This window comes from Alosa alosa, chromosome 21 (genome assembly GCF_017589495.1).
Source record: "Alosa alosa isolate M-15738 ecotype Scorff River chromosome 21, AALO_Geno_1.1, whole genome shotgun sequence".
In the NCBI taxonomy this organism is placed as follows: domain Eukaryota; kingdom Metazoa; phylum Chordata; class Actinopteri; order Clupeiformes; family Clupeidae; genus Alosa; species Alosa alosa.
This window is the reverse complement of record NC_063209.1, coordinates 24,955,618-24,965,315: the sequence shown is the minus strand read 5'-3', so window position 1 is coordinate 24,965,315 and position 9,698 is coordinate 24,955,618. Positions and strand designations below refer to the sequence as shown.

At 43.3% G+C, this 9,698-nt stretch overlaps 1 protein-coding gene across 1 annotated transcript in view; it reads right to left on the bottom strand.

Annotated features, from left to right (window-relative positions):
- The window catches only part of diaph2 (diaphanous-related formin 2), a 417,030-nt gene that overhangs the window by 286,510 nt on the left and 120,822 nt on the right, over nucleotides 1–9,698 (bottom strand). Inside the window, exons 7-11 of the mRNA XM_048230740.1 lie at nucleotides 9,345–9,419; nucleotides 9,142–9,211; nucleotides 8,190–8,326; nucleotides 5,524–5,632; nucleotides 580–690 (exon numbers count right to left, since the gene is read on the bottom strand). Coding sequence (XP_048086697.1) covers nucleotides 580–690; nucleotides 5,524–5,632; nucleotides 8,190–8,326; nucleotides 9,142–9,211; nucleotides 9,345–9,419 — 502 coding nt within the window. The remainder of the gene's footprint in view (nucleotides 1–579; nucleotides 691–5,523; nucleotides 5,633–8,189; nucleotides 8,327–9,141; nucleotides 9,212–9,344; nucleotides 9,420–9,698) is intronic.

The following is a 9,698-nucleotide window of genomic DNA, read 5'->3' as shown; positions in this document are numbered from 1 at the left end:
GTTGTTGTGCTTTCTTGCCATCTTATCATCTCTTTCAAATGTATAACTTATCCAACCCACCCCCATCCCATAAGAGTGTAATGTTTTTTTTTTAATCACAGCCCTCATCAACAACCTCAGACGGCCATTTTTGATGGAAGACTATTGACGCACATTGAGAAGCTAAGCATTGGAAGCTGATGACCTCTCCATGTGGCTGACTTCACAATGACGCTACCGCATGGGTTCCAGCAGGCAGGCAACACTTCACAGCCCGGGGTCTGCTTCCCGGGCACCCGTTGAATCGCTTCTAACTTTGTCTCACAGAGTTTACTGACCCCCGAGATGACTCCGGGCGGACTTGAACTTGTTATGTGTGCTTAGTTACTCATCCAGCATTTGAATAGCAGGAAAAGGAGGGCCGCTGATGGTCTGTAAAATCCTGTTGTACCACTGTTCAGCCCCAAACACATTTTGATGGGTTCAACAGTTTGAAATATATTGCTTTGTTGGGGAGGGTGGGGAGGTTGCCTTAGATGAAAAATGCAAATCAATGTCAATCAATGCCCCCCACCCCATTCAAAAACCTAGTTTACTAACCGGTAGGATCTTCTTGAGGCCACAACGCAGGAACTCGTTGCGAAGATGTATCCTGAAGTCCAACTCATCCGGGGAAGTCACCAGGGCATTGATCAGCTGCATGCAGGCAACCTGTTGTCCAAACAACACCAACAATACAAGAAGTAATTTTTTCAAAAGGTTTACCACATCGCTCAAAGCACAGCACAGAGGATTTTAATAACCAAGCCACATCCAGTGGAAGTTATACAGTTAAAAATAGGCTGCATTTATTAAATTATTTTGTGAGGAAATGAAGACTGCATTTTAAATGAGAACTGAGTGTTACACTTCAAAGGGCGAAGAAAATAGGGTAAAATGGGGCAAGGAAAGACGAGTGAAATTAAATATTGCTGGTGAAGGGTGAGACCTCGCCAAGCCAGAGTGAACAGGGGGAGATGAGAGTGATTGAACTGATGTGCATTTTTAATTGATTTATTGGGCGCGGGGGGAAAGGGCACTGGAAGTGCTGATGGGCTTTAACAGGCTGTAAGGCTGGTCCTGGGAATGAGCAAGGGAAAGAGAAAGGGAGAGAAGGAGAGAGAGAGAGACAGGACAGAGGGAGAGACAAGACAGAGGAAGAGACAGGAGAGAGGGAGAGGGAGAGAAAGAGAAAGAGAGAGAGAGAGACAGAAATGAGGGAGAGACAGGCCAGAGGAAGAGACAGGAGAGAGAGAGAGGGAGAAAGAAAAAGAGAGAGAGAGAGAGAAATGAGGGAGAGACAGGAGAGAGAGAGAGGGAGAGAAAGAGAAAGAGAGAGAGAGAGAGAGAGAGAGAGAGACAGAAATGAGGGAGAGACAGGAGAGAGAGAGGGAGAGAAAGAGAAAGAGAGAGAGAGAGACAGAAATGAGGGAGAGACAAGACAGAGGAAGAGACAGGAGAGAGAGAGAGAGGGAGAAATAGAGAGAGAGAGAGAGAGAGAGAAAGAGAGAGAGGGAGAGAGGGAGAGATGGGATACATTTTTGAGGCAGAATCAATTCAAAGCCTCAAAGAATCCCATGATCGATGTGTGAAAAGTGGTCTTTATAAATCTGAGCCAATATGTTTGTTTCGGCCAACATTTATCACACCACAGAGAGTTCTGTCCTTGATTCCACTGTGTGTGTGTGTGTGTGTGTGTAGCAGGCAAACAACTTATTCCTGCCCAAAAAACATCTCTTCAGAGGACGGGACCACAGGGATTCCCTCAGCCTTTTGGGAATAATTGCCATCTGGAGGTGCAACAACAGTTTGTTTTGCTGTTGTGCTTTTTAAAATGTCTTTTCCACTGGCAGAGTGGAGGGAGGGAGAGTGGACTGGAACAGGCTCGTACAAATCCAGCTGGGAGAAAGGGAGCAGCGGATTACTCTCACAGGCCGTCTGAGAGCTAATGGCTAGTCTTTACAGATGTGGGTGCTTTGTTATACTTGCGGAGCGAACAACAAACAGAGTGGCCTCAGATCTGCTCCCAGGAGAGAAAACAAACTTTTTCTTTCCCAAATCTAATTTTGTTTCATAAAATGTATTTCCACTCTGTCTACACAAGGGTTTTTTTTTTTTTTTTTTTTTTGAGGACAACACACCCTGTTATCAGACACAAATTCACATTATTCTCGGAAAGGGTGGTTGATCTGGTGGATAAAGGATAAAGGGCTGATAGGTTTTCGGTGTTAAGCACTGCCTGACGTCATACCATCGCTGCCACCGATGGTTAACCCTTAAAGGAGTACCGTCACACCGGTGTGACAGGAATGTTGGGAAATGAAGGCTCAAGAATATCAGGGTTTATTGAATTAAACATAGAATTTTAGAACCTTTAATTGTTGCGGAACGGAATCTTATGTTAGAATGTTCAAAAACCTACACCTTGGCAGGTGGAGTAGTGGGTGTAGTAGCTATACAGACATTGGTGACAGTGGTGCTGCTGCCCATGCATCTCGACACACAGCTCACGCTGCGTATCAAAACCACATTAGGTCCTCTTGTGTGCTTCCCCCAAAGTCTCCGGCTCCTTTGAACCTCCTGCATCAGCAACGTATTTTAATTTACCTCGTAATTAACGCCAGCTCTTTTCATTAGTGGCCCACTTCTAAGGAAGTGGGATTTGGGTGGGGTGTGTGTGGGGAGGCAAGCGTATTTGTGTTTTTATTTACTATACTCTTTTGTTCCCTCTTTTTTTTATTAAACCAAAAAAAAAAAAACTTTGTCCATCACTAATTCATATAATGTGTGTTTGGACCATGTATGTTCTGTCTGGTCATCCCACATGAGGGCTGTAAGGTTTAAGGTTGAGGGGAGACGGGGAGAGGGGGGGGGGAGAGGGGAGGGAGGGGGAGTGGGCTGTAATAAATGCAGGTGTGTTGCTGCTTGGCTGCCCTTTAACTTCAGCTCCTGAGAGACCAAGCCCAAGAGAACAGAGAGCGAGAGAGTGAGAAAGAGAGAGAGAGAGAGAGAGAAAGAGAGAGCGAGAGAGAGAGAAAGAGAGAGAGAGGGATGGGAGGGGAGTGGCAAAAAGAGGAAATGGAAAACATCTCTCTTACTTTTACTCCTACTAAATTTTACGTCTTCTTTTATGTAACCTTAGTTTTTACCAGGGACTGAAAACAGATGGATTTTCATTTCGGTTCGTTCTGAGCAAATCCATAATTTTTTTTGTTCCTTTTCCAGTGTTCCAAGGCCTCTCCTCTAAATGGTAACCGGTTAGAACATTATAGAAGAACGGTTAATAACGCTCCTTTAAAAATGACATCGTCTTCACAAATTGATTCATGGCTGGTCGCACAATACTATAGGCTTTTTTTTTGCCCAACAGAGATTTGAAAGTCAGCAAGTACTGTAGGCCTATGTCTGATAGCCTTCAGGAAATGTCCTTGCTTTAGGCCCTGTAAAAGCCTAACCTATGTGTGGTGCTACCAACTGCATAACAGGCCTATATTGTCCTAGTGTATCTGGTAGCTATATTGTCCTAGTGTATCTGGTGTATCTGGTATGTTATTTCACAAAATATTTCAGTACTTTAGGCTCGATACTTGGAAAAGGCAGTTAGATGGTGTTGGATATGAAAATCCTTTTCATCAATTATTAGTTCTAGTTTATTATACAGGGTCAGGGACACTGATTTATAAAATCTGTCTGGGGAACACTGTGTGGGCAGCTGACTTCCCAAGGCCGTGGACTTGAATAATATTAAAACAAAGGTTAATTGGAACGATAAATACTGTTATTAACCGGTTATCTAAAATTGAAAGTAATGTTTTCACTCCGGAACAAGTGAAATTGGTTTTGTTCTCGTTTTCGGTTACGTTTATCCAAAAACTGTTTGTTTACGGTTTTCATTTTCGTTCTTTGAACAATTTCTAATCCCTGCTTTTTACCTTGTTTTTGTTTTTTGTTTTGTTGTTTTAGGTTTATTTATTTGTTTGTTTGACTGTTGTTTGTTTTTTTTTTACTTTTGGTGTCCTCAAAGTTTCTTCTGCCACATATGCTGTTTCTGACACAACGCTGACTGATTAGCAAGTGGAATCAAGCTCTCCTCCTGCATCACAATACTCTGCAGCTTGCCTCAATCACAAATCCTTGGTGCCAGTACCTGACAAGCAGACAACGAGAGGGCGAGGAGGAAAAGGAGAAAAAGGTGCATGAATGTCTTGTGTGTGTGTGTGTGTGTGTGTGTGTGTGTGTGTGTGTGTGTGTGTGTGTGTGTGTGTGTGTGTGTGTGTCAGTCTTTATGTGTGTGTGTGTGTCGGAGAGAGTGAAGGGGGATGGCGAGTGCACAAGTCGACAGGGGGCTGAGGTGCAGCGGACCTGAGAGTGACAGGACTGTCAATTTCCACCTGGCCTCAACATAAAACACAACCTCGGAGCCGTGGGGGTCGCTCCGTGTGAGGGAGACAAGGGAGAGGAGTCACAACGCTGCAGCAGGGGACGTGGACTTTTGCAGCAGGGAAGCACATGTTGCCGTTTTTTTTGCATCTATTTTTCAAACTTGGATTAAAAAAAAAAATATATATATATATTTCTCGAAAATGTGTAAATGCAAAAGTTTTTTTTTTTTTTTTTTTACTGATACAGATGACTTATAAATGATGCAGGAATAATTCAACATTTAACATAAAATTTTACTGCATGCATCGTCATCCATCATGATTCTCCTAAACTGTCACTGCTGAATTATAAAAGCTGAAATCGTGTTACAAGTTGGAGCTGCCGAAAAACATCAGTTCATATATTATTTGTTATTGAGGAATGCATCCAGAGTTGATACCTTATGAAATACTGAGGTAAATTTCCTTTAATGGTATAAAGTGGCTTTTGAAGTGTTTTAACAATGCAGACCCTGAAAACACCAATGAGAGTCTTATATGAGGAGTCTAGACTTAAAACACAGTAATACATAATCATGAATTATAAAATATGTTGGCTTTTAGCCATTTTGTAATATTTAGAGGTTGTGATTTCTATGTTAAAGGTAAACTATGCAGTATTGGCAATTTCCTTACTGTTTTCTCAGTTTTTGCTTCTTTTTCGCTGGCTTTGTCATGACGAATGTCTGAGAAACTCCATCGCTACCTTTTTCTAGCCGGTATCTGGCGTGTATGTGTATTTGAATGCAGTAAAGCAATTTGTTACACTTGTAATGACTCTGAAGCTGTTAAATGAAGGTAAATGAAGCTAAAAAACTTTCATATTAAGCTAAAAAACTTGCATAGTGTGCCTTTAACACAGACAACTCCTGTAGGTCCTGTGCACATACACAGCTGTTCCATAGCTGTACAGGTAGCCTACATAATAACAGGGGCAGAATAATAACCTACCGTCATCAGCATCTTGTTAAAGCAGGCCAAGTGTGCACTTGTGTGTGTGTGTGGACAATATGGTAAAGTGCAGGGCTGGATGAGAGGGGAGCTGTAGTATGCATGTATTCAGGCAGAGGGCACGGACACTGACCTGCAGCTGCTGGGCCTCTTGGTTCTCGAGGCCTTCCACTATCGGAGCGAATCTCTCCTTGTTATTCCTCTCCGCAGCAATGGTCATGGCCGCCAGGATTTTGTCCAGGCTGAGGGGGAAATTTAGGGGGGGTGGGGGATGCGAGGGAGAGAAAACAACAAAAGAAACGCAGAGAGTCAACAGGCTGCGTTATCAGAGGGCTCGGACAGGGCTTTTACTCACCACTTGTTTAGCTGACCCAAGCACTGCCTCACCACTCCCACCCTCCAAGCAGCTTCAGCTCCGAGTCCAATTCCCCTGAAGGAACGCGTAGCCAGGGGAGGTGCCAGACAACACTCCGCGAGTCCTGACTGTTGGTGTTTTGCAGCCGAGTACATAACTCCTTTCCAATTTGGCTGCATTGGCGATGAAAGCCTCTGAGAAGCATTCTATTGCCAATATAATCCATTGTCAAATCAGCTTGTATAAGATCTCAGCTGGCAACGTTCGCTTCCCTGAGTAAATTTATTGCTCAGGGCCAGCGGCTAACGTACATAAAATCCCTATTGTTCTAAAAGCAAATAAGCAATGGGCTAACGGCCAGTTTAGTGGGCAGCAACCTGGGTGATTATGGCCCACTGGGAGCAACGTGTCACATTAGGATACAATGCAGCAAGTGCAGCATTTAGCAACAGCAGGTGCTAAGAGTGGAGAGGCGAAAAAAAGAAAAAGGCCGGGGCGAAATCAAACTACCAACACAAAAGTCGGGGGCATTGAGCGGGCCTTATCTGCACGACTTTATCGCTCCATCCGAGTTGTCTCCTCCTCACAGGGTTAGAAGGAGCCGCATACATCACCCGGGATTTATCTGCTGAACCCAGGGATGCAGACAACAAAGAAAGACAGAACACTTTGTCAGCTCCCTGGTTTTACAGCCACAACTTTTTTCCCCCTCTGCCCTACAACCCCGACTCCCAATCACCCCGACTGCTATCCACAATGACACCAAGTCCAAACTGTTCCCATTTGGGTAACTGATTTTCAGACAAAGACGTGACCTGGGACAACGACTCACCAGGGGAATCTGAAAATGCCCCTTTTGGTAGTGACTTATGCAGAAAGTGCCAGTGGTAAGAGTCACGTCATGAGAGATATGTTGGTAGTACCTTCATGCATCATTTGCTCACAAAACATGAAAGCATAAGCCTGCCCCATCTCTGGCTACACTTTCTGCATTCCAATGGCAAGCTAGGCTTGAATCTACTGACAAATCCGACGACTGTACTTTATCATTTTTGACTTGTCAGCTACAATGGGTGACGGGCAGGGGTACAACAAACGAGTTTATGCAGCAATCCGCCATATGGAAGAAGCATCGCTTCGGTGTTGACGTGATTAAGTTGTAGTCGAGCTGTGGGCTCGCGCACAGCCTTTCATCCCGGTTCAAACGGAGCATCACATACAGTAAAAGCTACACCTGCTTAACTCTGAGCACGACCCTTTGAAGTTGTCACTGAAACATAAGACAGGGTTTGTCACATGCAGTATGGGGGGGGGGGGGTTCCAAGACAGAATGAAGCATCAGCTATTTTTTATTTTTATTTTGCTTACTACACTACAGTCAATGCTTACATACATAAACCACCTGTGCCAACATGCAAACATATCAAAAAGCTGTGATCGACTTGCACACACAGCTTCAGCTTGGAGTAAACTCAGAGAGAGCAGGTGTGGGCTATGACTTTATAAAACAGTCATCAGCATAAAGAAAATGGCTGTGAACACAGGGGTGTAGAATTCTAAAGCATTTAGTCATGCAGCCCTGAACTGATTGCAGTCCTGAACAGTAGCTCACAAGCTGGCTAAAACAACCACCAACATTATGGTCAGGAAAACGCAATTGGGCCAAGTGATATGTAAGAACCATTTCCCTCTCCAGTCCACCCCCTTCCCCACACCCCGAGCGGCTACTCTTTGTTGGTTTGTTTATTTTCTATCACTGAATGCAGTCTTGCTTTGCTTTGAAGTGCAGCTTTTTCTGCCATTGTTATTCTAGAGCAGTTCTGTGACAGACACAATAAAAAAAGAGCTCCCTTGGATTCAATTTATAATCTGTCAGCCAGGCTGTGGTGTTCATGGCCAACAACACTGAGCACTTAAATACATTACACAGCCCAAAGAGCTAAATAAGAACATGTTAACCGACAGACTCCGACACGTCTCAGAGCTCTCTCTCACAAATGCAATATGTGAGCACAAAATGTCTCTTGTAAGGTCTATGACAGGTTGTCTACAAATGTATTTCTTTAATCTGATTATAAGAGCCGCATTGCTCCTTCTCTGCAGCGGGTGGCTGGTGGAAAGGCTGCTAGCTGCCGAGTGTTGCTGATAAAAAACAAGGTAAGAATGTCCCTGCAGTCTGTGTTTCTGTGTGTGTGTGTGTGTGTGTGTCTATATTATGTGTGTGTGTGTGTGTGTGTGTGTATGTGTCTATATTTATGTGTGTGTGTGTGTGTGTGTGTGTGTGTGTGTGTGTGTGTCTATATTATGTGTGTGTGTATGTGTGTGTGTGTCTATATTATGTGTGTGTGTGTGTGTGTGTGTGTGTGTGTGTGTGTGTGTGTGTGTGTGGGGGGGGGGGGTGGGCATGTGTGCAAGGGGATTTGAAAAATGATGGTACAACTCACGTGTTCTCCTCTCCTATGATGCAGACAGCAGACAGGATCTTGACTATCTCGGTCATCATGCTGGTCTGTCTGGGATCAATGGCTCTGGCAAGGAGCAAGAGACTCCTCTCGTCGCCAAGAATTCTTTGCAAGCCATACTGCAAGAGAAGACAAATGTGTACATACTGTATGGCCAAGATCATAGCACTCATTAATACTTTTTTTTTTAAAGATTGAAGGAAATATATAGAGAATGAAATGAACCTCTGTGCTACAGACGGAGGAGGCAGCCAGTGAGAATGAAAGAGAACTGGTGACTATGATGAATTAATTTAATTTTGTACAGGGCTGAAAGGGCACATTCATATGACTATTTCCTTATTAGACTTGCAGACTACAATATTTATATTAACTACTATGCACAAACCTTAAACACTAAATGATTAGTGATGAAAGAATGAAACTTCTAAATTAAAAAGATAACACGATGTAAGTAAACAAGCCTGTGTTTGTTTGAAGAAGCTGAGAAACAACTACTACATTTGCAAAATGATCCATATTTTAGGGTTTGTGAAGGACACGCATCAAATTTGCACTGTGACTGAGAATAAAACACATCACAACATCTCCCCTCAGCTATCTCAGTTACGCTTTAAGTGTCCATATATAAATAATTGAAAATGTTTTTTTCCTGAATTACAAAGAAAGCACGAAACTCAAAAAAAGAGATTTAATCAGCACCTCAGAGTCATGCAAACAGCATCAGCCATTGAAAACAAGATGTGTGTGTGAATGTGTGTGTGTGTGTGTGAGGGAGGTTAAATATTGAACTTGGGTACACATTGAATCAAATTTCTTGAGGAGTGTGTTAATTATTGTGGCGCTTGAGAGGAGAGAGAAACTGTGTTGGCTTTTATGAAAAAAGCCACTGGGTGAAGGCAGCCCAATGTCTGACTCTGCCTATGTGGAGTACCTTATTGTTCATGAAGGCCTTGAGGCACTGGATAAGCTTGTGCTGGTTTTTCTTATCAATGCTCTCTTGTCTGCAAATGCAAAACAGGAAAATGTGAAGGTTAAAATAAAGAACACACACACACACACACACACACACACACACATACCGGTATTGAAATACTAAACTCTGCGCATAAACACTTCTGAACATCTCAAACTTACTGCTTCTTGTCCAGCAGCTTCTCGAGCACGTCCAAAAGCAGACCCAGTCCTTCATGGCCAAAGTTATTCACCCAGCTGTGTTGAGAAACACAAGAACAGATAAACTGTCAGAACATTATATAAATTATATAAATAACTAACTGCACCAACGGCCAGATTCTCATCCATAACCACGTATTACGGCCTGTGACCCATGTTTGTCTGTACATCAAAGGGATTCAGTGGCTCGTTAGGCACCACGTGGGCTAGGCTGCCAAAGCAGGAAAGGAAAAGCAATGTGAGAAAGATAACACAGGTAATCGATTGCAGATTTGCAAGATATAATTGGCTATTAACCACACAGCGTATCTGGAG